Source organism: Eumetopias jubatus, unplaced genomic scaffold (assembly GCF_037043125.1).
Source record: "Eumetopias jubatus isolate StellerSeaLion01/CBP00866 unplaced genomic scaffold, mEumJub1_p1.0 scaffold_8, whole genome shotgun sequence".
Taxonomy (NCBI): Eukaryota; Metazoa; Chordata; class Mammalia; order Carnivora; family Otariidae; genus Eumetopias; species Eumetopias jubatus.
The window spans coordinates 83746672-83774178 of record NW_028274814.1 but is presented as its reverse complement, the minus strand read 5'-3'; the positions used below and the strand labels follow the sequence as shown (position 1 = coordinate 83774178).

At 34.8% G+C, this 27507-nt stretch overlaps 2 protein-coding genes and 1 pseudogene across 4 annotated transcripts; all 3 read right to left on the bottom strand.

Annotated features, from left to right (window-relative positions):
* Positions 1 to 4448: 4448 nt before the first annotated feature.
* LOC148163764 (olfactory receptor 6C1) lies at positions 4449 to 7822 on the bottom strand. 3 transcript variants are annotated; one of them, XM_088026137.1, is made up of 2 exons: positions 7801 to 7822; positions 4449 to 5362 (listed from the first exon to the last, which is right to left on the bottom strand). In XM_088026137.1, exon 2 carries the CDS (start codon positions 5286 to 5288, stop codon positions 4449 to 4451), a length of 840 nt encoding a protein of 279 aa, XP_087882263.1. In that variant the 5' UTR covers positions 5289 to 5362; positions 7801 to 7822. The 3 variants fall into 3 exon arrangements, with proteins under 3 accessions (XP_087882263.1, XP_087882261.1, XP_087882262.1); XM_088026135.1 differs by lacking the exon at positions 7801 to 7822 and adding an exon at positions 6835 to 6844; XM_088026136.1 differs by lacking the exon at positions 7801 to 7822 and having other exon boundaries at positions 4449 to 5399.
* Positions 7823 to 11802: 3980 nt separating this feature from the next.
* On the bottom strand, positions 11803 to 14866 carry LOC148163763 (olfactory receptor 6C3-like). Its single transcript, XM_088026134.1, has 2 exons — positions 14835 to 14866; positions 11803 to 12742 (listed from the first exon to the last, which is right to left on the bottom strand). Exon 2 carries the CDS (start codon positions 12739 to 12741, stop codon positions 11803 to 11805), a length of 939 nt encoding a protein of 312 aa, XP_087882260.1. The 5' UTR covers position 12742; positions 14835 to 14866.
* A 9059-nt stretch (positions 14867 to 23925) lies between these two features.
* Positions 23926 to 26762, bottom strand: LOC114225806 (olfactory receptor 6C6-like; annotated as a pseudogene).
* Positions 26763 to 27507: the final 745 nt, after the last annotated feature.

The window sequence follows — 27507 nt, the reverse complement described above, 5'->3', positions numbered from 1 at the left end:
AACCAAAAGAAGAGTAGAACAGATCAACGGAACCAGGAGCTGGTTCTTTGAAAGAAATTAATAAGATTGATAAACCCCTGTTGCGCCTTATCAAAAGAAAAGAGAAAGGACCCAAATAAATAAAATCATGAATGGAAGAGGAGAGATCACAACCAACACTGAAGAAATACAAACAATTATAAGAACATTTTATGAGCAACTCTATTCCAACAAATTAGGCAACCTGAAAGAAATGGATGCATTCCTAGAAATGTATAAACTACCCAAACTGAAACAGGTAGAAACAGAAAACATGAACAGACCCATAACCAGCAAGGAAACTGAAGCAATAATCAAAAATCTCCCAAAAAACAAGAGTTTAGGTCCACATGGCTTCCCAGGGGAATTCTACCAAACATTTAAAGAAGAATTAATACCTATTCTACTGAACCTGTTTCAAAAGATCAAAATGGAAGGGAAACTTCCAAACTCTTTCTATGAGGCCAGCATTACCTCAATCCCAAAAGTAAAGACCAAAAAGAGAATTACAGACAAATATCCCTGATGAATCTGGATGCAATAATTCTCACCAAGATCCAACAGTACATTAGGATCCAACCAATAGGATCTGCCAGAATAATCCAACAGTACATTAAAAGGATAAATCACCATGACCAAGTGAGATTTATTCCTTGGCTGCAAGGGTGGTTCAACATCCATAAATCAATCACCATGATACACTATATTAATAAAAGAAAGTACAAGAACTATATGATCCTCTCAATAGATACAGAAAAAGCATTTGACAAAGTACAGCATCCTTTCTTGATTAAAACCCTTCACAGTGTAGTGATAGAGGGAACATACCTCAATATCATAAAAGCCATATATGAAAAGCCCAGACAAATATCATTCTCAATGGGGAAAAACTGAGAGCTATTCTCCTAGGATCAGGAACATGGCAGGAATGTCCACTCTCACCACTGTTGTTCAACATAGTACTAGAAGTACTAGCTTCAGTAATCAGACAACAGAAAGAAATAAAGGGCATCTGAATCAGCAAAGAAGAAATCAAACTCTCACTCTTCGAAGGTGACATGATATTCTATGTGGAAAACCCAAAAGACTCCACCCCCAAATTACTAGAACTCAAACAAGAATTCAGCAAAGTGGCAGGATATAAAATCAATGCACAGAAGTCAGTTGCATTTCTGTACACCAACAATGAGACAGAAGAAAGGGAAATGAAGGAAGCAATCCCATTTACCATTGCACCAAGAACCATAAGATACAGAGGAATAAACCTAACCAAATAGTCAAAGGATCTGTACTCAGAGAACTATAGAACACTCATGAAAGAAATTGAGGAAGACACAAAGATATGGAAAAATGCTCTGTGCTCATGGAGTGGAAGAACAAACATTGTTAAAATGTCTATGCTACCTAGAGCAATCTACACATTCAATGTAATCCCTATCAAAATACCATCCACTTTTTTCACAGAGCTGGAACAAATAATCCTAAAATTTGTATGGAACAAAAAAAGTCCCTGAATAGCCAAAGGAATGTTGAAAAAGAATAACAAAGCTGGTGGCATCACAATCCCGGACTTCAAGCTCTATTACAAAGCTGTAATCATCAAGACAATATAGTACTGGCACAAAAACAGACATATAGATCAATGGAACAGAATAGAGAGCCCAGCAATCGACCCTCAACTCTATGGTCAACTAATCTTCGACAAAGTAGGAAAGAATATCCAGTGACAAAAAGACAGTCTCTTTAGCAAATGGTGTTGGGAAAATTGGACAGCCACATGCAGAAGAATGAAATTGGACCGTTTCCTTATACCATACACAAACATAGACTTAAAATGGATGAAAGATCTAAATGTGAGACAGGAATCCATCAAAATCCTAGAGGACAACATAGGCAGCTACCTCTGTGACCTTGGCCACAGCAACTTCTTGCTAGACACATCTTCAAAGGCAAGGAAAAAAAAGGCAAAAATGAACTATTGGGACTTCATCAAGATAAAAAGCTTTTGCACAGCAAAGTAAACAGTCAACAAAACCAAAAGACAACCGACCAAATGGGAGAAGATATTTGCAAATGACATATCAGATAAAGGGCTAGTATCCAAAATCTATAAAGAACTTACCAAATTCAACACCCAAAGAACAAATAATCCAATTAAGAAATGGGAAGAAGACATGAACAGATACTTCTCCAAAGAAGACATCCAAATGGCCAACAGACACATGAAAAAATGCTCAACATCACTTGCCATCAGGAAAATACAAATGAAAACCACAATACGATACCATTTATACCGGTCAGAATGGCTAAAATTAACCACTTGGAAAGGACAGTTGTTGGTGAGGTTGTGGAGAAAGGGGAACCCTCCTACACTGTTGGTGGGAATGCAAGCTGGTGTAACCACTCTGGAAAACAGTATGGAGGTTCCTCAAAAAGTGAAAAATAGATCTACCCTAAACCTAGCAATTGTACTACTATGCATTTACCCCAAAGATACAAATGTAGTGATCTGAAGGGGCTCCTCATTCCAATGTTTATAGCAGCAATGTCCACAATAGCCAAACTATGTTAAGAGCTCAGATATCCATCAACACATCACTGGGTAAAGAAGATGTGGTACATAAATACTATGGAATAATACTCAGCGATCAAAAAATTGCAATCTTGTCATTTGCAATGATGTGGATGGAACTAGAGAATACTATGCTAAGCAAAACAGGTCAATCAGAGAAAGACAATTATCATAAGATTTCACTCATATGTGGAATTTAAGAAACAAAACAGGAGCATAAAGGAAGGGAGGGGGAAAATACAATTTGTATTTATTCACAACCATGACAGTTGGCTATAGAGACCAATATTAATAAAAATCACTACTATTTATTGATGACTAATTACAGTATGTGCTTGACAGATTCATTTTCATCCCTATAGTACATTACATATGTAGATTTTCTGACACCTGATTTGCCAATGGGGAAGTATATGTTGAGAGGTTATAAAAACCCTGTTTGTCAACTATTTGCCTTCTTTAACATATCAATTATACCTCAGATAGGATGAAACTGAGAAACCATTCATAAGTTTTCTCTTACATTTCAAGTCCCCTTCAATTTTCTATCACTTACTTTGTTTTTTTCTCAATAACGCCTGTGCTGTATATCTCAGTTGAATATACTGCATAGAGATCATTAGGAATGGTGCAACACTAATTAGGATTATAGTATATTTTCGGTTACTAAAAAATGGTTCATATTATTTAGAATACTTTGTTATATCTGTAATCTTCTTGTACTTTCTCACACACACACACATACATACATACACATGCACACACACACACACACACATCCAAAATACTTTAGGCACTTAATATCTTAAGTTGAATGAGTGGAAGAGTATTTTAACAAGTGAAATTGTAATTTTATATGAAATGGAAAATTTTGCTCTATTATGAAGTTTTTACTTTCTACCAAACTTAAATGATTTTGCTGTTTAGGCATTAAATAATTTAGATACATGCCCAGTTTCAAACTAGTCCAAAACTAGAGAAGGAACTATATATATATATTCCATTGTAGTCAGAAAGCAGAGGTTACACTCCATGGAATTAGAGAAAGTGAACTTATCCTACACATTTAAAACAGCTATTTCTTTACTATTTTCTACAGTATGTGTATATGTATGTATGCATGTATGTATGTATGCAGGTATCTACCCTGTATGTCTATCTGTATCTACTGAGTCATTATGGGATTTGGAAATATGGAGGTCTATTTATGTTCTAAAAGATCTATGCTTTTTTTTAGCAATAGGTAAATTATATGGACATATTCTATTAAGTGAGCAATGTTTCTTGGTTTTTAAATGAAAGCATTCACATCTTTCAAAAAATCATATGGCATTTGAAGAATTTTTTTTCCTAGAGGAACTATAAGATGGTGAAGGGATTTCTGACAAAGATCATTGAAAATCACAAAATTATATTGTCTGTGTAGAATAAGAAAAATATCACATCAATATTTATACAATGTCTCCTCCATTCTGGGTGATAACTGTTTTCCTAGACAAAAATCAAAGTACAATGAATCATGGAAAACTACATCAAAAACTAATGATGTAATATATGGTGATTAACATAACAATAAAAAATTAAAAAATATCAAAGTACAACTTTCTGAATTATGATAATTATTGTTCAAGAAGTTGCAACTAACAATGGGTTCAGAAGAACGGGAACCAGAAGGGCATATGAAGTTATTTCAATTGAATGGGAAATATATTAAATGTGCTTATAAGCTGTTAGAAAGAAGTAATGAATAAGGTTGACAGGAAGGCCACTGTAATTTGAAGAAGTTGTTCAAATTTCATGTTTGTATATTTTAAATTGCCTGGCATTGTGAGTGTCTAATTCGTGACACCTCAGCATTTCATTTGCTTGAGAAAAATACAATCTTCCTTGCCCTGTCCATGAAGGCTCGCTTGACTTGCTGGTTCCTTAGGCTGTAAATAAAGGGGTTCAGCATGGGGGCTACTGAGGTGTTTAGCACAGCAACTCCCTTGCTCAGAGACACTCTGTCTTTTGCTGAGGGTTTAATATACATGAAAATGCAGCTGCCATAGGAGATGGAGATGACAATCATGTGGGATGAACAAGTGGAAAAGGCCTTTGTCCTCTGACTAGCAGAAGGAATTCTCAAAATTGTTCTGATGATATATATGTAGGACAGAATTATTAATGCCAAGGTGAACATTAAAGTAAACACAGCACAGGAAAACCCCATTATGTCTAGGAATTTTGTGTCTGAGCAAGAAAGTTGCAGCAGGGGAAAATAATCACAGGTGAAATGGTCAATAATATTAGACCTACAGTAATTAAGGTTTAAGAGCAACATGAGTGCGGGGAATATGATTAAGAATGAAATCAACCATGAAGAGAAGACAAGGAGTATGCAGACTCTAGGAGTCATGATGGTCATGTAATGCAGAGGTTTGCAGATGGCAATGTAACGGTCATAGGACATGGCAGCCAGGAGGTAAAATTCAGTGACTCCCAACAGAATGAAAAAAAATAACTGAGCAATGCAATCATCAAAAGAAATAGTTTTATCTCCTGTAATCAGGGTGCCCAGGAACTTGGGTATACTGACAGTCGTGAATGAAACCTCTAGCAAGGAGAAATTTCTGAGGAAGAAATACATGGGGGTCTGGAGGTGGGAATCCAGCAGGGTAAGGATGATAATGGTCAGATTCCCCATGATGCTGAGCATGTAGGTGATGAGCAGAAAGACAAAGATCACGCCCTGAAGCTGTGGATCATCTGACAATCCCAGGAGGATAAACTCTGTTAGCTCTGTGTGGTTTCTCATTCTTCAATCCCTTATTTGTTGTTCTCCTGCCAGACCTCTAGGAGAAAACACAAGGAACAAACTCGAAGAGAGGATTAGCAAAGGTGTGGAGCCAGAATTTGGCTGAAATACTATGTGTTTTCATCTATAGGCGAGAATTTATGTTAACTGATAAGAACAATAATCCCTTAATTTCCTCTCTTCTACAGGTGAAATCTCCAGTTATGGCAAGTTTGAAAACATTCAATATCACAGAGCTTGCAGGGTTAGAGCAGGGATTTTTCCCAGACTTTTCTGACTCTAAATAACACGTGTTAACTTTCAAAGATGTGTGCATGAGGTTTCTTCCCAGTGAAGATCACCTTTGTGCTCTTGCTCCAATTGTTTACTAGTTTCCCATTCTCTGTAAGTTAAAGCTTAATTACATTGAGAATCCTCAGAAATGGGAAAGATCCTGTATTTTTTAATGATGTGTGAGTGATTAGCCATCGATCAACTTTTGCTAACACTCAGTTTTTTCAACTCCTCCTATTACCTCATGGGTCAGATATACTAGAGTCATTGCCACCAACAACCTTTGATTTTAGAGATGAAGGGGAGAAAGAGGCAAGAAATAATTTAAGCTGGAGAGCTTAGAACTGTGTTTGATCCTACCTGAATCCCTGGCCATAGTTTATGACGTTTCAGCCTATATGTAATTATTATGACTTGTATTCCTGTACAAATGACTTCTCTTTCTATTTAAAATAACAATTATTACTATTATTATTGAAGAATTTCCCTCAGTTAAAGAGTTAGTTAAATATTCCCCAAGAAAACTCAGGTAAATAGTTTAATTTTTTTACTTGTATGTGGTTTTAAAGTAGTAAGTTTTAATTTCTCTTTTTTTAAAAAAATATTAAATGATATTATCATAGTTATTTCCATAAGGAAGAGTGAGGATGTCTAGGCTTGAATCCAAGCCACTTATTAGGTCTGAAACTATGTAGTCTGTGTTTCTTCTATAAACACAGTTTATTCTTCTGTATACAGTCCTTTCTTACAAAGTTATTGTGAGTATTAAATGAATTAATATGTGAAGCATTTAGAAAAATGCTTAGCATTTTAAAAAAGCTATATAAGGATTGCTCAATGGAGAAATCCCTTGGTGAAAACCTTTGGGATTAAGATGGTGTCCTGTATTAAAAGCTTTGTCTAAAAGTAATAGTAATGAATAAAGTAACAGCAAGAAAATCACATAGGAACAATAATAACAACAAAAAAGTGAGATGGAATCATCTGGTTGTACAGTATCTGGGAGTCTCTAGGCAAGTGAATCTTAGCTTTGTTTTTCCACTTTGTGAATGTGGTGACCTCTCCCCTGCCTCCTGTCCCTCAACAATTCACTGCTCTCATTCAGCTAGGATGGTCACCACATTTGAGGCATGTTAGATATTTGTAGCACCTCAACATTGCTACCAAAGGCTACCAATATCCATTTTGTTTCTCTGTTCCTCCTTAGTAAGAGTAACCTTGCTACAATGATTGTGAAAATTGCCTTAAATAGAAAAATGTGTATGTAAGTAGCCTCGTGGGTAGCAGATTTCAATGACACCCCAAATCACCTTCTTATGTATTCCCACAACACTAGGTTTAATACCCTTTTTTGAGTCCCATAAAAATCTTCGACTGATTCTTCCTAGCCCACCACACATCTGTGCTGAAATCTCCTGTGAATTCCTCCACTACTCTGTGCATATCTGAAAGTTAGGACAGAGTCTGACCTTCAAAGCCTTTGCAACACAGTCCAGTGCCTGGAAGAGTCATAAGAGGCTTAAAATAAACACTTGTTTAATTAATTCAGGAGGCTTAAAATAAACACTTGTTTAATCAATTCATTCATTCATTTTGAGTTTGTTCTTGCATCACAAATACCCATCAGATGAAGTTCTCTATTATATGCCCAATTCTTGGCTGCATAGTATGTGGGTTGTATCTTTTGTTTTGCAAGATGTGTTTTCTTCATTTAACTACTTTTCAATATATTCATTGGGCCTAAATTCCCCATATTGAGTAAATTATGACAAAGGACATATAAAAGAAGCCAAAGTTTTTTGATATACAACTAAAAAAACTTCATAAAACATTTTAAAATTAATTTTATTAAATTTCTTTAGCATTCATTCTTTTAATTAACTTTATTCTGCTCAGCTTCTTCTCAAAATACATGCTCAAGAAATAGACAATATTTGGTTTAAATCTCAAGATTGAAATTTCTGCACTATTTTATTGGCATTGGAGATCCAGTTTAAAAAAAGTATAGTATTACTCTTCCATAGGTAATAATGTGCCATTGCACTGTATTTTTACCCTTATTTCAATTTTTTTGCATATTCTCTTTTCCTCTTAGATTTCCTATCAATTTTAAGACTGTTCTGTAAAATCAAACCATGACTGACTTACATATTTTGGTTATTGATTAAACCTTTGAGGGAATGTATGAAGAGCAATGAAAGAAGGTATTAATAGATAAGGGAGGTTCATGTGAACATCACTGAAAATGAGTACTGATAGGTCAATTTTGTAGGACCAGAGAACATACTTAAAGAAACTGTCAGAGGGCGCCTGGGTGGCTCAGTCGTTAAGCGTCTGCCTTCAGCTCAGGACATGATCCTGGGGTCCTGGGGTCGAGTCCCACATCGGGCTCCCCGCTCAGCGGGAAGCCTGCTTCTCCCTCTCCCACTCCCCCTGCTTGTGTTCCTGCTCTCGCTGTCTCTCTCTGTCAAATAAATAAATAAAATCTTAAAAAAAAAAAGAAACTGTCAGAAAAGATGATCCAATATCAAAGACTTGAGGGAGGTATACTATACTATTTACGTAAAAATGTTAATGAAAATTCAATGGACTGTATTCATTTACCAACATCAGTTAAGCCTGATGGATGTTATTCATTCATTCATTCAGTAGCCTTTGGGGAGAAAAGACCTCAGTGTTTAACAAAGTGCATATGATTCCTCAAGCCTGAAGCCATCCCAAGGATGTACTCGTGCAGAGTATGAAGGATGTCTCTAAGCATTTAGCCCATCTTTTTATTTCTGAATGCAGGTCCATATTTCCCCTGGAAGAACATGGTTTAGGTTTACCTTAAATTATCTTCCATTCATTTTGTCAAAGTCAAGAATTCCTTCTAAGAACCCCTGACACATACTCTTTGAGCTATTCAAAATGAAAGTTAACAATAATACTTCATATTTGTTAAATAAGATGGCCACAAAATACCTTCAAGGTTTCATTCTGAAAACATCACTGTTCTGTTCTTTATTTAGTCATCAATAATGAAAGAAAAAAGGAAAAGTACATAAACTCATAAAAGAGCATGGTATCAAAATACTATTAATTTCTTACTTATGACACTCTAAGGTAAACTGCTACTGCAGAAAGTATATGGGCTCTGCTGTTAGAGAAACATAGGTGAAAAATACAAATGGGCAGCTTAATGGATTTGTGATTTTGAATGGTACTTAATTTCCTTAAGCATCAGTTTTCTCTGTTTACCATGGACATGAAATTTCAAGGACGTTCTGGGAATTAATTGAAATAATATAAATGAAAGTGCTGTATAAACCATGTGACCCTATGCTTTAAGAAAAGCTGGTTTATTTATCTTCTTTTAGTTGGAATTGATTTCTAACTTTGGGCAGATTATTCATAGTAACTGTGATTAAAGAAAGGCATTATTTATTCCAATGACATACTAAGGATTTATATATTCTATCTCATTTAGCCTTCACGACTCACCTATGGAACTTTATCTTTATTCCCAAATGAAGAGCTAGGGTCAGTTTGGTTTTATACCTTAGATATATTCATATAGTTAACAAGTGTATAATGTAACCAGGGACTACCTAAGATTAAAGTCTATTCTCTTAAAGAAAGTACTACCTAGCCTATATTCAATTAGAAACACAGGCACAGAGATGGTAATTTCCTGCTTTTCATTTAATAGAGAGTAAATAAATTGAGATAATGAAACAAAACATACGGACATCTATATCCAGTTGCAAAATAAAACTCCAATAACCCTATTTAATCTGATTAAAATTTGAGCTGATAAGTAATGAAGCAATGATACAGTTTGGGAGACTCCATTGTCTTCTATGTCTGACTTACCTCTGATTTTCATACAGGTTCACTAACGCAGAATGGCTGGAACATAAAAAAATATTAGCAGTTGTCATTGTTGTAATCCAGGGAAACCCAGCATTCCTGACACATTTCCTCTCAGTGAACCATTTTGCTTTCTACTGCTAATGTCTTTGTCTTAAATTTTCCATTTTATCTAGAGGGAATATATTTCTTTGAGTACAGAAAGTGAGAAAGGAGCAAACATATGAAGAAGAAAAAAATATCAGAAGGCATTTAAAACTGTCTGGTATTGTTTCTACATAGATTTTATGTAGCATAAGCTACTTATTGTTTTATCTATTCTCTCTGCTGCTGGCTCACTGGGAATAATTCAGTGAATCGAAATTGCCAGAATAGGACTATGCAGAAAACACTAAGGAATATAAAACATCATACACATTAATATTGAATTTGAAAAGGAAGCTTGGGGGACAGTGTCCAATGAGACAGAAAAAAAAAAAGAGCAAGCAAACAACCACACTAGGTAAAGTTTATTTCCCTTGATATTATTTTTCAGAGATTAACAGCCAAAATCTAGTTCCTAATGCATATCTCTACTGAATGCATATTTAACCCATGCCATTTTTTAAAAACTGATAGTCTACCGCATAGTACTAAATTCATTCTTTACTACATATTTTTCATCTGCCTTCCAGTAAGAATATTTGGTATTACTACTAATACTTTATACATTTTCTCCTCACTCCATTGCTCACCAGCAGTGGACGTTGAAGAGTTTCTTGTTTTGATTGATTAAAATTCTAATTTAGGGGTACCCGGGTGGATTAGTTGGTTAAGCGTCTGCTTTCAGCTCAGGTTATGATCCCTGGGTCCTGGGATCAAGCCCGGCATCTGGCTCTCTTGCTCCACAGAGCGGGAAAGCCTCGTTCTCCCTCTGCCCCTCACCCACTCATTGCTCTCTCTCTCTCTCATTCTTTCTCTCAAATAAATAAATAAAATCTTAAAATAAAATAAAATTCTAATTTATATGTAAAGTATATTAGGAATTAGTACCTTCCCTGACTAGACTATAATAATATAATCATGCCCAAATGATATAATGTGAGTGTAAAATGCCAATAAAATTGTGCGGGTCCTAAGTAAAAGTTATAGTATTTTCAGGTTCACACAGTTTTAAATACGCATGAAATAAACACAAACTTTTGTCTCTGATTTGTTTTTCAAACTAGGTTATCACATTGGTTGTTATGCCTCAAGACCTCAGGCAAATTACTCAATCTTTCCAAGCATCACTTTGCACACCTGTAACAGGGATAATTAGTCTATGTTGCCATATAGCTGTGAAGATTAAACACCATATTATTTAGGACATACATGTTTGAGCATATGGCACAGAATAATTGTTCTTTATAGAAGAGAGATTATTATTTATGAAGTTCCTATCAAACACTCATGTAGCATAGGTATAATGGTGACTGCTGATATCTTCATCTGTTACATATTTAAACAAATAATACAGATATGGGGTGCCTGGTGGCTCAGTTGGTTAAGCATCCGACTTCAGTTCAGGTCATGATCTCAGGGTCCTGGAATTGAGCCCCACATCAGGCTCCCCACTCAGTGGGGAGTCTGCTTGTCCTTCCCCCTATGACCCTCCCCTTCCTCCTGCTCATGATCTCTCTCTCAAATAAGTAAATAAAATCTTTAAAAATAATAATAATACAGTTAAACAAGGGTAGTACATAAAAAAGACATAATACAAGCCCTAAGCATAACTAGAAAGCAAAAGATGTATGACTTTTAATTAATTTATAAGCAGTAAAATAAACATCCAATTGAGTGGGAAGAACTGGACAGATATGCAGCTAGTGTGCACAAAATATGGTTGTTAAATAATTCATTTCATACTTTTTATAGCTTTATGAAAGAAAATGTAAGAAAAAGAGGGAAAATGTGATATTAGTAACAACATAAGATTTAAGAATAAATCCATGAAAAGAGTGTTTACTCAAGTCTTTACACTAAAAAGCATTTTTATTATTTGGAACAATCAGGAAAATGATTTTTGTTTTATAGCCATTAATGTTCTATTTGGTATTGTAAATCAATGAGGAAATGGAATCTATAGATGGTTTGAAAGAAAGACACGACAGAGTTACTTTCGGTTTAAAAGAAAGCTTAAAGAAATGAACACAGCATTGCAAGTATCTGTGAGATGGATATTGGAGGATACTGTAGAAGTTGAAATTTTATTTGTCCTTTATTGGATCTTCACAGTGCTATCCATTCATGTTTTCATCCATTCATCCTTTCATTTGTTTCTAGAAAACAGTACTTTCTGAAGCAAGTTTTTGAAAGCTTGTTTTACCTGCTGGTTCCTCAGGGTATAAATAAAAGGGTTCAACATGGGGGCAATCGAGGTGTTGAGAATAGCTACTCCTTTGGTCAGTGATGCTCTTTCTTTTGCTGAAGGCTTGACATACATGAATATACAGCTCCCATAAGAGATGGAAATGACAATCAAGTGAGAGGAACATGTGGAGAAAGCCTTTTTCCTCTGACTAGCAGATGGAATTCTCAAGATGGTGCTAAGGATGTACAGGTAGGAAAGAATCACTAATGCCAAAGTGAAGAGCAGAGTGACAAAAGCAAAGTAAAAACCAGTCATCTCTAAAAGCCCTGTATCTGAGCATGACAGTTGTAAAATGGGGAAATAGTCACAAGAGAAATGATCAATTACATTGGAAGCACAGAAATCTAGCTGGAGGATGAGCATGAGTGGTGGGAAAATGGTAAGAAATCCTCCTAGCCAGGACCCAAAGACAAGCAGGGTGCAGATTTTTTTGTTCATGATGGTGGTGTAATGAAGAGGCTTGCAGATGGCAACATAACGATCAAAAGACATGGCAGTGAGAAGAAAAAATTCAGAAACACCCGTGAGGATGAAGAAAAATAGTTGAGCTAAGCAATTGTTATAGGAAATGGTCTTGACATTCGTAATGATTGCCCCCAAAAATCTGGGGATAGTAACACTGGTGAATGTAATTTCTAAGAAGGAGAAATTCTGCAGGAAGTAATACATAGGAGTCTTGAGATGACAGTCTATCCAGGTGAGGATGATGATGGTTAGGTTTCCAGTGACACTTAATACATAAGCCATAAATAAAAAGATAAAGGTTACAACCTGAAGCTGTGGGTCGTCTGAGATGCCCAAGAGAACAAACTCTGTAATCATTGTGTGGTTTCTCATGCTGCTTTTTATTTTATTTAGGAAAAATCTACTGTTGAGGGGCACCTGGGTGGCTCAGTTGGTTAAGCGTCTGCCTTTGGCTCAGGTCCTGATCCCAGGACTGGATGGAGCCCCGCATCAGTCTCCCTGCTCAGCGAGGAATCTGCTTCTCCCTCTGACGTTCCTCCCCATTTGTGCTCTCTCTCTCTCTGTCTCAAATAAATAAATAAAATCTTAAAGAAAATTAAAAAAAAAAAAGAAAAATCTACTGTTGAGAAACAAAACAGAAAGAAAGAGTATGTGAATAGGAATTGAAGATTTAAAGATCTAAAGGTTGATTTTTAGTTCCAGTGAAATGAAGCAGTGGAAATTTCCCTGTGCATCTTTGCAATATGCCCTCAATTCCATTAAAGCAGAAATATTTTATACATTCTCTCTTGATAAGGAAAACTGTATTCACGTCTATGTTAAAAATTCTCTCATGAGTGCCTTTACACAACACCTGTACCTGTAACCAAATTGTCTATATATGCAATATATATCTTAATTGTTTTTCTGCAACATTTAGTAATTATATTTAGATTTACATATTGAGATACCGTGTTCCAGTTTCCAAGATTGTGTGCTTTTAGGAGTGAAATACCTAATTTTGAGTTTTAATTGTGAGGCCATTAAAAAACTTCATTGTTTTGCAAGGCTTTGATGGAAATTGAAGACCCAATCACAAATCCAGAGCTTAATAATAGCTATAATTACTTTATTCTTAAGATGCATTCTTTCAAATGTTGTGCTCCATAGAAATAAACGTGTTTTGTTTCTTTTTTTATATACTTTTTTCTTTAAATTTTTTATTGTTATGTTAATCACCATACATTACATCATTAGTTTTTGATGTAGTGTTCCATGATTCATTGTGCATAACACCCAGTGCTCCACGCAGAACGTGCCCTCTTTAATACTCATCACCAGGCTAACCCATCCCCCTACCCCTCTCCCCTCTAGAACCCTCAGTTTGTTTTTCAGAGTCCCTTGTCTCTCATGGTACTTTTTAAATGTGTTTCTAATCACAGAAATATAGAAGTAGAATTACCTTGGTTGTAAATAAAAGTAAAGGTCTTAACTTATGGGAAAAAAAGTGAAACCAGAGATATTAATTAATACTCACATGGATAGACCTATGTCAATAATATAGTTCCTACTACATATTGATCCATTTATATCATTTTTATGTTCTTTTTGTGAATTAACAATCAACTTTGTTTTTTAACTATATTCACTTGGTCTTTTCACTCTTAAACTTGTTTGAGAACAAGAAGGAATTCATAAAGGAGTTTTTTAATGCCAATATATCTCATTATCTTCTTTCTAGAAGCCAAAGTAAGTAGAATAAAGAAAATTCTAAGATTTACTTTAGAGAAACTACAAATTGCTAAACTGTGGTCTATATGGTTTTTACCTGTGTTGTTCTCTCTTTATCTTGGCAACCAGCTTTTTATTTGTGCTGTAAGTTCTCAATAATATTTGTTATTCTTCTTCTTATAGCATGAACTGGACAAGTGAATAAGTGACAAGTGTCAAAGTTGTATTGTGCCTTACTTTCCTTTTTTAATTTTTTTTCTGATGATCAGCATTGTCTTCCTTTAGAAATAGACACATTTCAGCAAAATTGGCATATCAAAAGGCAGAGACTGTTACTATATTTTGAACAAACTAAAATATTAAAATATAAAATTAAAAATAGTAAATATGTTAAAGTGATAATTTGGGGATCATTGCAATGTATTCCAAAAATAACCTTTTGAATGGGAGAAAGATAAAAGTATATTTATTGACAAATACAGAACATACTTACTTTCTGATATGTCTAATGATTCCAGACAGAAATATAATGCCAGATTTTTAAAATTGCTTAAAATGTGAGAGGCAATGCCTTCATAAGCTATTTCTGGGGACTTTTTGTCAGGAGTTCACCCTTCCTCTCTTATGTAAAAGCCTCTCACACAGGGAAAATGCAGCCTTGATTGCATACAAGTTTTCTACATCCTTTCCTATAAGTAAAAGAATTTCTCTTTATCTCTTTTATCTTTCCATATAAACATAAACATTATTCTAACCTAAATTTTAAAAAGGTACTAATTGTAACCCTGAGAGTTTTTAAAGTAAATTTCTAGGGACTACTGCTTCATGACTGAAAGGTAAGCCATTTCAAAGCTCTCTGGATAAGATGAGGATTGAATACTATCCAAAGATAGAACATATTTACCTTCTCTAGTCAGTGTATAAATGAATGAGAGGCCAGAATAAAGAAAGGCCTGATGCAGGAGAGATGGGCCTAAGAGGTATAGTGATGTCATGATGTACTTCTTCCAGGAGCAAAACAATATAGTGAGATAAAAGCAGAAGTGTACCTACTAGTGTAAAACCAATCAACCTAGTTTCCCCTTGGCTGTATTTAATTTTTCTAGTATGCCCATGGCACTGGGTCTTCACTCAGGAGATAATTTATTCTCAATTCCTTTAGGGTTCATTAAATACAGAGCTGAGCTCCAACCCTTCATTGAGGGTAGCACTCAGGTTTTATTCATTTATACATCCTTACCAGCACAAAGAAGAATGAATGAATCAGGAAAGAACTGCAATATTTTTAAAAATCAGAAGGGTATTTGAAACTCAGTTTTTAATTTTTTAATGTTAAGCGTTATATAGACTTAATGCCGTGAGAAGTGTCAGAGAATCAATCATCAAATCAATGGTATATAATGACAAATAGATTGGCCCTTATGTTTCTAACTGATCCTCCATTTCCCCTCACATCTTCAAATTAACCAGTATTAAATATTTATAGTATATTCTATCAGAAATTTCATTCACAAACACAGTCATGTTCACACAATCAGAGAGCAAATCTTTTAATACAGTAATGCAATTTTACTATAGAAAATATTTGGCAATTTTTCTTTTTTTCAGTTAACAATGTGTAATGGGTATCATTCCTTGTTAACTTATAAAGCTGGGACTCATCCTTTTAAAACAAATTCATAGAATACCAGAGGAAACTTCTAATAATTTAATAATTTCATTATTTTTTAAGATTCAGGAAATTAGCTTGCTACCAATTTCATATCATTAGCTAAAATGTTAAGTCCATTTTTATGCATTCATTTGCATATATGCAACTACTAGAATAAAATATATATGAGTATCACATTTTGATAGATACTTCAAGATTTCCTTCCTACAGACAAGAATGAGCCCTTTTCATTGCATCCTAGCCATCACAGATGTTAGAAATCATTTCCACGTTTTATAAACAGAGAGACAAAAATGAAGCCACAATTCACATAATGAATTGTCATAAAGACCAGATAAAAATTCCCAGATTTTGAGGCTAAAGAGACCCAATAACTTTGCAAACTTTCAAAATCTATTCAACCTTTTTATCAATTTCTCTATTCATAAAATGAGAAGGCTAGTACTCTTAACTCATAGGATATTGTAAAGATTAAGTGAAATCACGAATGAAAGTTATTCACTCTCACATATGTTCTTTTCCTTGCCGGAAGTGGTTTCTTTGGCATCTCAATTCACTTCTAATCATTCATCAATGCTAATTTATTTGTTTGTTTGTTTGTTTATATTGAGTATAACTGACACATGACTATTAGTTACATTAGTACATTAGTTACATCAGGTGGAAAACATAATGAATTTACAAGTTTATATATTATGCTATGTTCTCCACAAGTGTAGCTATGATCTGTTACCATAGAATGCTATCGCAATAGTATTGACTATATTCCTAATGCTGTATGTTTTATTCCTGTGACTCATTCATTCCATAACTGGAATGTGATCTTGAAATAGTGTACTATATAGTGGGGGTAAATTGAACAAGAAAATGCAAAATAAATCTCATGTCTTTCTTTTTTTAAAAGATTACTTTATTTATTTTTAGAGAGTGAGAAGGAGCATGAGTCAGGTGAGGGCCAGAGGGGGAGAATCTTCAAGCAGTCTTCCCACTGAAAGCAGATTCCATGGGGATCAATCTCAGGACCCATTGGAACATGACCTGAGCTAAAACCAAGATTTGGATGCTTAACAGACTGAGCCACCCTGGGGCCCGGCATCTCCTCTCTTCTAAGTTGCTCCCAACACTGATATCACACTTTGGGCAGAGCCAGTGAAAAGAGCACTAATTGCAATTTCTGAGACTCATCTTGGTTATTTTCAAAGTATCTGCATTGAACTGTTGCCAACGCAACATCACATAATACTTTCTCAGTTGTTCTCAGTGCTGTGGAGAAACTGGGATGTTATTTCTGAGAGTTCTCCTCCCTGTATTTTTCTAGTTTATGATTTGTCAGTGAGAGGACTTGGTGCAAAATTTGGAAGTTGGAAGGGAAGCAGAGGATCCTGTTCTCCAGTTTGTAGCCAGGATGGTGTGTGCAAGCTAGATTCATAGTAGATTTTCAAAAGTATTTGAAAACTACCAACTTTATTGCTAAGACTATTGGTAGATACTTTCTCAGAAATAACTGAGAGTCACTATGATTTCCCATTAAGCTTTCTTGAAGCATTCTCATAGGACTTCAACATGAGATCTTTGGTGTTAGTTTCTTCAACATTCTCTCTGGTATTCAATCTTTTCCTTCCATAGCTATCTCTTTCATTATTTTTAAAAGCTATAATTCCTCCAATATCTCCTTTCTTTCCAGAGTGCTTACAGAAATCCTACCTTCACCAGAACGCTGAACGATATAGGATCCATGCTGTAAGAATTTGCAAATTTATGGTTTCTTATAATTACGTTTTGTGATTCCATATATAACTGGCAGTATAGCCTTAAACCAAACATGTTGTTTCATGAGACGTTAGCAAAGACAGGAGGTAAGACAGTGTACTACTCCACAGCAACTCTTTGTGGGTATAACCCCCAAAATATCAAGTGAGCTGTGAGCACAAAGGAGAAAAGTAGGTTGAGTCTTGCAACATGCTGCATCAAAAAGGAGAGCAGAAGATGTTAATTAGCAGTTGGGATGAGATGCCAAAAAGAGCAACAAAATGGTGAATGGTGTTCCTCTTCATGTATCCTTCTTACTTTCCTCTAAAGACAATTCCTGTAATTCCATAATTCCAACTGCCATGGAGAATGGGAATCGAGGAGTTGAGTCACCAAGGCATAGGGGAATAACCCCCCTGCACCCAATTATTTTTCCTTTGGCAGACACTTACTTCAGAAGGACATTATGGGAGGCTACAGGCTTTTAGGGACTGGCATTTCAGAATATGGTGTGTACTTGATTATTACATTGATCAAAGCAAATGATTCAGTTTTGTGGAGAGATTCCTCAGAGAAAAAGAACACCAACTTGTGGGAAGTGGGGAGGGAAAGGTGACTAAGACAAAAGGATGCCAGAGATTCTAAATTTGCTAAATCAAATATGCTAAATTTAGATTTGGCCAAATTGCATTAGCAAAAAGGAAAGACCTTAAGGATGCACACAATAAAATGGGTGAATCTCCAAAATATGGCTGAACAAGAGAATCCAGACTTCAACATTCACAATTTGTGATTTCTTTTATAGGAAATTCCAGAAAAAGCAAAAGTAATTTATGTGGCCAAAAGACATCTGTGAATATCTGAATCCAATAGCAGACATGGAGACTAGAGGGAATGGCTCTGAAGAGGCCAAGGAAATTGTTAAGTATGATGAAGATATTCTATATATGCTTTGTCAATTATTGTCCAAATTTTTTGGATTAAAATGATTGCATTTGCTTTTGTGTAAGGTATACTTAATATACTTGTTTACATTGACACAACTAGAATGTATCAGGAATTTTTAATTTATAGGTGGTTTAAAATATGGAAAGATCCCCAAACACAGAAATAAATAAATCATACCTTGAATTTCTTCCAAGTGACACTATCATTGGTATAAGTGATTTTGACCAAAGTCTGGTCAAATTATTTCTACACAGAACAATAATTGATAATATTTATAAATACTGTATGTTGCAATCAACTTCTTCCAAACTCCTGTTCAAGTTGATACTTTTCGACCCCTTCCTATGCATCACAAATGTTCTTAATGGCATCTAGAATTTCCAGAAAATTTTCTATTTTCTTTACCCAGATCCATTAGAGAAATCAGTATCCATGGCATCTCTAGCATTATGAAATGTATTTCTTAAATTATAAGTCTTGAAAGTCAGAATTACCCCTTCATCCATGGGCTATAGAATGGTGGTATTAGCAGTCATGAAAACAATATTAATCATGTTGTATATCTCCATCAGAGCTCTTGATTGGTCAGGTGTATTGTCAATGAGCAGCAATATTTTGAAAGGCATCTTTTACTGAGCAGTAGGTCTCAACAGTGAGCTTAAAATATTTAGTAAACCATGTTGTAAACAGAGGTGCTGTCATCCAAGCTTTGTTACTCCATTTATAGAGCACAGACAGAGTAGTGTTAGTCTAATTCTTAGGCCTAGGACTTCCAGAATGGTCAATGAGCATTGGCTTCAATTTAGAGTCACTAGAGCTGCCTTAGCCTTAACAAGAGAGTCAGCCTAGCCTTTGAAGCTTTGTAGCCAGGCATTGGCTATTCTTCTCTAGCTGTAGAAGTCCAGGATGTCATCTTTATCCTCTATAAGTCTTTTTCATCTATATTGAAAATATGTTGTTTAGTGTAGCCACATTTGTTATTTACTTTAGCTAGATCTTCTGGATAATTCACTTCAGCTACAACATCAGTCCTTGCAGCTTCACCTTGTACTTTTGTGTTATGGAGTTGGCTTCTTTCCTTAAACCTCGTGAAGCAATCTCTGCTTGCTTCAGACTTTTTTCTGTCCTCACCTCTCTTAGGCTTCATAGAATGGAAGAGAATTAGGGCCTTGCTCTGAGTTAGGCTTTGGCTTAAGGGAATATTGTGGTTGGTTTGATCTTCTATCCAGACCCTAAAACATGCTCTCCATCAGCAATAAGGCTGCTTCATTTTCTTATCACTCATGTGTTCATTGGAATAGCACATTTAATTTCCTTCAAGAGCTTTTTCTTTGCTTTTTTTTTTGTTTGTAAAGATAATTTATTTATATGTTAGAGAGACAGAGAGAGAGAGAGCAAGAGGGAGACAGAGAGAGAATCTGAAGCAGGCCCCACACTGAGCTGAGAGCAGGTCACAGGGCTGGATCCCATGACCACAAGGTCAAGACCTGAGCTGAAACCAAGAGTTGGACACTTGAGCAACTGACCATTCAGGCACACCCAAGAACTTTTTCTTTGTATTCACAACTTGGCTAACTGGTGCAAGAGAACCGGATTTTGGTCTATCCTTTTGACATGACTTCCTCATTAAGCTTAATCATTTCTAGCATTTGATTTAAAGTGAGAAACGTGATTCTTTCTTTCACTTGAACACTTACAGGCCACTTTAGGTCATTATTTAGCCCAATTTCAATATTGGTGTGTGTGTCAGGGAATAGAGAGGCCAGAAGAGAGGGAGAGGGGAGGGGGAACAGCTGGTCAGTGGAGCAGTCAGAACACACTCACCTTTTACTGATTAGAGTTGCTGTCTTATATGGGCAGTGTTTATGGTGTTCTAAAAGGATTACAATAGTAACATCAAAGATCATGATCACACACCACCATAAAAATATAATAATGATGAAAAAGCTTGAAATATTGTGAGAATTACCACAATGTGATAGAGATGAGCAAATGCTGTTGGAAATATGGCACCAATAAACTTGCTTGTTGCAGGATTGTCATAAACCTTCAACTTGTAGGTAATGCAGTATGTCGGGAGCCATGAGCAACAAAGGGGTTAATCGGGTAGAGCAAAGGCTCCCTGATCCCTTTGAACCATGGCCACCTGGCTGCCCCCATACAAGAACATGTGGTACTGGCTAGCCCGAGTTGTATTTAGGCTTAGAAACCACAGTGTTATTGATAAGCCCTGAAAAATAGCGCACCAGGCCCTTTGAAGGCATGGGAAGAAACTATGTCCTTGAGGAACCTGGCCTTGGACCAAAAACTTGGGACGGAGCCAGGAGAGGGCAGGGAGAAAACTGTGGAACTTGTTTATGTCCTACTGTTATGTAACCTGAACCTATATAAAGTGTGTAAGTAAGAATAAAGTTGTTGCTCGCGGCATCCCCGTGGGCAACCCTCCTGTTCCCATACTTTTATGTTTCATTCTCTTACCCTCACCCCTGTTCGACCTTGCACGCGGGCCGTGGCAGCAGTATATGAAAAGTGCAACAAAGCAAAGCACAACAAAATGAAAATAAACAAAATATACCTGTACCACATTTTGTTTATCCATTCATCACTTGAAGGTTACTTGGGTTCGATCTACTTTTGGGCTCTTATGCATGATGCATCTATGAATATGTGTGTTGAAGTTTTTGTGTGAACATATCTTTTTAATTCCTAGAAGTAGAATTTCTGGGTTATATGGTAACTCTATATTTACATTCTTGCTAAGCTGCTTAACTTTTCCAAGTGGCTGCACATTTTACATACCCAACAGCAGCGTGTGAAGGTTTCACATTCTGTACATCATCACCTGTTTCTCTGTACAATAGCACTTGTTATTTTTTGTGATATATATAACCAACATATATGTACACACACACACACACACACAGAGGCAGACACACATACACATACATATTATAACTGTCTTTCTGGCTGTAAAGTGGTACGTCATTGTGGTTTTTACTTACATTTCCCTAAATACTACTGTTCTTGAGTTCTTTTCATGTGCTTTTTGCCTGTTTGTATATCATCTTTAAGCCCCTTTGCATATATTTTGTTGAGTCTTTGTTTTTTTTATTGTTCAGTTGTGGGAGTTATTTTATGTAAATTTAACCAAGGAAGTGCAACATTGTACCAAGAAAATAAGAAAATTAAAAAATGATTAAAGAAGTCCTAAATAAATAAATACAACCTATGTATTGGAGAATAGACCTGATATTGAATTAAGATGGTAATGGTTCCCAAACTAATCCACAGATTCAAAGTAATCCTTATTAAATTTTCAGCTGTTCTTTTTGCGTAAATGAGCAATTTGATCCTAAAATTCATATGAACTTTTAAGACCCCATAATAGCCAAAACAATATTGAAAAAGAGGAAGAAAGTTGAAAGAGTCATGCTTTCCAATTTCAAAACTTAATATATAGGTACAGTGATAAAGACAGTATGATACCGGCATAGCAATTGAACAACAGCTCAAAAGAATAGAACTGAGAGTCCTATAATAACCCATACATTTATTATCAATTGATTTTTAACAAGTGTGCCAAGATTATTCAATGGGGAAATAATAGCCTTTACAGCAAATCATGTTGTGATAACTATTTTCATGCAAATATGACTTTAATCTCTACCTGAAACTGTACGCAAACACTAACTCAATAGAAACCAAAGACCTAAATGTGAGAGATAAAACTAGAAATTTCCTAGAATAAATGGTAGGTATACATCCTTGCAACTTTGGATTAAGCAATGGTGTTTTAAATATGACACCAAAAGCACACACAACAAAATAAAAAATAAAAAAATTGACTTCGTCAAAATTAACAATTCACTATCAGGAAAGTGAAAAGACAACCCAAAGAATGAGGAAAATACTCTCAAACCAAATCTAATAAGGGTCTAATAGTTTTTAAAGAGATTATTGGAAAGTTTTGAGGGCCTTGAATATAATAAAATGAACTTATTCCCTTGTAATTACCTTAGAAAAGAAGATGATTAACAGTGTTGGCTTAAAATAGTAAAATAAATCAGAACACAAACCTGAACTTAAATTGTTTTCTTCTCAGAGCCACATGGATAGGAGTTACAGCATTAAATACCTTAATGATTTTTTCACTCATATTTCTCCCCAGATGGCATATTATACCCAATATGGAACTCTATATATTTCAGGAATTTCTTTGTAGGTCCCTTTTTTTTTTTTTTAAATCTGACAGGATACCAGTAATACTGCCTTCTTTAAAAGCATTGAATATATAAGGGAGAGTGTGCACAAGTGGGCACAATGAAGGTCTAAGGAAGATGAAACTCATTAAAAATATTTTTTTTTCATTTATCCCATATATCTAAATGTTCAACCATTCCTCTCAGTTTGTTTTCCTAATATCTGTGGAACCATTTCCTGGAGCTTCAGATTCAGTGACACTATTGCATTTCAATTCTCAAATAACTCTTTTAGTTTAAAACATTAACCATTTAACTTGTTTTCCTGACTCCAACATCCAAAAACCCATTCTCAATAAATTTAACATAGCAATCTTAATAAAATAAAAATTGGCTCACATAGGTTTTTATATTAAAAAAGAAAACTCTCATAGGAACCACCTACATCAGAATCACCTACATTCCGTGGTTCTATACTGTACTCTAGGGAAGTTAAAAAGACATTTTAGGGGGGCACCTGGGTGGCTTACATGGTCAAGCATCTGTCTTCAGCTCAGGTCATGATCTCCAGGTCCTGGGATCCAGCCCTATGTCCTGTTCCCAGCTCAGCAGTGAGTCTGCTTCTCCCTCTCCCTCTGCCTCTTCCCCTGCTTGTGTTCATTCTGTGTGTTTCTCTCTCTCTCTCAAATGAATAAATAAAATCTTTAAAAAAAGACTGTTTAGGAATGAGAATATTGTCTTTGCTATTATATAAGCCAAGCAGGTGTGTGATTCTTATTCACTCCAAATTTTCAGGTCTGTTGACGTACTAGATAAGGTTCTGCTACATTTTAGAACATACAAGCTTTTTATGACTTGAAGCCTGCCTTTTTTTCTTGCCATGTTGAAACACTTGAGTGACATTTGAAGAACTTTCTAGAGTCCCAGTGGTAGTGCATGTTGTTATATTGATGTCTATATAATTCCATAAAAGTTTTATGATGAATATTGATTTAAAATCATTTTTTTGAGGTCAGTACCATGTTTTGTAGAGTAAAAGAAATTTCACATTTGTGTTGATAACTCAAGAGAATACTCGTACTGTAGCCTGAAAGGAATGCTAATCATAAAGAGAAGTAGGAGGGAAAAGATGCATTGTGGTGAAAGGTGTGGTTAAAATATTATGAGGTAAAAATATTATTAGATGGACTATTTGAAGAACAGATAAAGTAAACTTATAAAATGAGTCAAAATTTTTATTTACCTTTTTATCTAAGATTTTAAAATTAAATTTCCTCTTCATTTTTTGAAAAAAGAGAAAATCTTTTGGAGTATATCCTTGAAGGCTTGTTTCACTTGCTGGTTTCTGAGAGTGTAAATGAAAGGGTTTAATAAAGGGGCAACTGAGGTATAAATAACACTTACACCTTTGGATAAAGTCACCCTTTCCCGTGCTGTTGGCTTTATGTAATTGAAGACACAGCTACCATAAGTAAGGGAGACTACAATCATATGAGAAGAACAAGTAGAAGAGCCTTTGTTCTTTTCTGAGCAGAGGGGATCTTTAGAATGGTCTTGATAATGTATGTGTAAGAAAGAATCAATAACAGCAACGTGACCATGAGATTTACAAGAGATAAGACAAATGAAATCAATTCCAGTAAATGAGTGTCAGTGCAGGAAAGCTGCAGCACAGGGGAAGTGTCACACATGAAATGATCAATTACTTTAGAAGCACAGAAATCCAGTGTCAATCCCAAGGCCACTGGTGGAAATGTAAGCAGAAAGCCAACTGTCCATGAACTGAATAGAAGCTGGTAACATACTTTGTTGTTCATAATGATGGGGTAATGTAGGGGTTTGCAGATTGCTACATAGCAACGGTCAAAAGACATGGCAGCCAGTAGGTAAAATTCTGTAATTTCTAACAAGAGGAAAAAGAATAACTGAGATGCACAACTATTGTAGGAAATGACTTTGTTTTTAGTCACAGTGCTTATCAGGAATCTGGGAATACAGACTGTTGTCAGTGAAGCTTCCAAGAAGGAGAAATTTCAGAGGAAAAAATACATGGGAGTCTTGAGGTGGGGATCTAGCAATGTAAGAAGGATGATGGTTAAGTTTCCCATCACACTCAACACATAGTTTAGAAAGAGAAATATAAAAATCACAATTTGCAATTGTGGGTCATTGGTCAGTCCTAGGAGAATGAACTCGATCTCTCTTGACTGATCTCCTCATTTCAGATTTGAGTCTTATGAAATAGACATAGGAAAACAACTCCAGAAGTGGAAATAAGAGGAGTTTTTAAAAGGTACAAAAAGAAACAAACAAACAAACACATAGTCAGAAATGTAAATAAGTTTAAACATTTGATCTAATTTCACAAAACAGATGGTACTTAAAGCTATAGCACAGATCAACCTAGCTACCTCTAACTGATGATTCCACTTAAGCCTTAGTTATGATAACAACAGTACTTAATTTTTTCTTTTTTCCTATTGCAACTTGAAAGATCACTTAAATTTTAGCTATTATTTCCAAATGAACTGAATTGTTTCAATGCTCTAAATAGAGAGAATGTAAGCTTGACTTTAAATGTATTGTCTATGTATATCTTAAAAATTATTGAAAAAATTATTGTAACATCTAGAAAATTAATACCCATGTCTATATGTAATGTTCTTCAAAAATTCTTAGCTCATTAAAATGCTTAAAAATTTGTGAAATATAAAAATAATGACAGTTACATATTTTCTCTGTGATTGAAATATTCTGCTATATATGATTATTTTGTCCTGATGCAGTACTTCCCCATTGTTCCTTTATTTCATTTCACTTAAATATTAATTTTCTTTGGTTTCAAATACATCAGTCTTCTCATATCAGTTGCATTTAATCATGAAGTTTTGACTACTGCATCTACATAAAAACAGAAAAATAAATGACAGTTCAGAAGTCAGTGGATTACCTGATTTTGCTTGTGGGAATGCTTTCATTTATGATCTAGATATTTGTTGCAAATTTTAAATGACTTACCATATCTAGGATACATTGATATAATTTTCCCCCTATAGGAATATGGTGGAAACAGGGGTCAAAAATAAATGATGAATATTCTCTAACAATATTATTAAAAATTCAATAATTTAAGAGAAAAGCTAATTCCAAAGCTTTTCTGCAGAAGAAGTCTAAAAACAGATATGCATTCTGGAAATTATATGCATCTGTTAATAACTTTCACTTCTACTGATAACTCATTAAAATGACAGAATCCAGATATTACAAACAATTAGAATCCTCTTTCAGGCTAGGTAAGATTCATTTTCTGTCTCCTTTTCTTATATTAAAATGAACATAAATGTCTCCATAAAAATTCTAAATGAAAATGTAATGCTCTAAATGAAAAGACGTTTTGGGAAATCCCTCATATGAAAGGAATGCAAATTTTGTGACAAAGAATTCTTGCTTCATATTGTGCACTAACAAAAGGCATAGTTTTATCATTTTTCTCAAAAGAGACACAGGGGATTAATTAAAAAAAAAAGAGAGAGAAGGAGAAGGAAAGAAAAATAAATGACCCCTGGAGACTCAGGTCCGGAATATCAGTTATGTAAAAAATAAAACAACAACAACCAAAACAAACAAAAAAGGAAAGAAATAAAAATTACTGTGAATTGTTTTAAGCACAAAACCGAATTTCTTTAACTACAAAACAAAACAGATATTCTCCCCAAAGAGAACTAGAAATATTTTAAACTCTATACTTAATGCCAACAAGATTTTCAGATATTCCAGTGCTCTGGGACAGTATGATCATTTCTACACATTAAGGTGGTTTATCCCAAAAGGATTGCTTCCTCAGTCAATGTTAGGATTTCACTAACTTGTGACCTATGCTCCAAACTGGAGGTGTATGGCAATACTTAAATGTCTTGCTATTTTTTAAAATTTTGAAACCGTATAAAATATAACAAAAAAATTCAACAAATAGACAATGAATATCTTTTGTTCCTACACCATTTGGTGCTCCATCTGCTCCTCAATATGGTGGTATGTGTTTATAACAAAAAAGAAAATTCTGCTAGATAAGTGTGATACAACCATTATTGTCAGGACATTAACAATGAAACATTCTCAACATGAAATTCTCCAATCCTATTTAAGTTGCACCAGTGACTAAAAGTTTTCCTTATAGGAGATAATACAATTTAAAATTACATGTTTATTTAATTAATGGAATGTTTTAATCTCCTTTAATTTGGAAAATTCCCTAGTCTTTCCTTAACTTTCAAGAATGTTGGTTGGTAATTATTTTTTTCTTTTTTTCCTTTTTCTATGTTTTTTTCTTTAAATTGACTCTAAGTACATTTTTAAAAAATTTAAATCCAATATAGTCTACATATAGTGTTATATTAGTTTCAGGTATACAATATAGTGTACATCCATTCTATACATTACTCAGTGCTCTTCAAGATAAGTGTGGTCTTAATCCCCTTCACCTATTTCAACCATCCCCTTACCCACCTCTCCTCTGGTAACCATCACTTACTTTGTTCTTGTAAGTTAAGATCAGTTTTGGTATGTCTCCCTCTCTCTCTCTTTCTCTCTCTTTTTTTTAATTTTGTTCACTGGTTTTGTTGCTTAAATTCTACATGTGAGTGAAATCGAATGGTATTTGACCTTCTCTGACTGACTTATTTTGTTTAGCATTATACACTCTAGATCCATCCATATTGATCCAAATGGCTAGATTTCATTCTTTTTTATGGCCATATATATATATATATATATAACATATCTATGTATTATATCTTCTTAATCCATTCATCTTCTGAATCTTTATCCTTTCAAATCTTCTTTATCACATCTTCTTTATCC

Excerpts from the sequence above, each read along its gene's own strand:
- LOC148163764 (XM_088026136.1), bottom strand. The coding sequence starts at position 5,387 with ATGAGAAACCACACAGAGCTAACAGAGTTTATCCTCCTGGGATTGTCA.
- LOC148163763 (XM_088026134.1), bottom strand. The coding sequence starts at position 12,741 with ATGAGAAACCACACAATGATTACAGAGTTTGTTCTCTTGGGCATCTCA.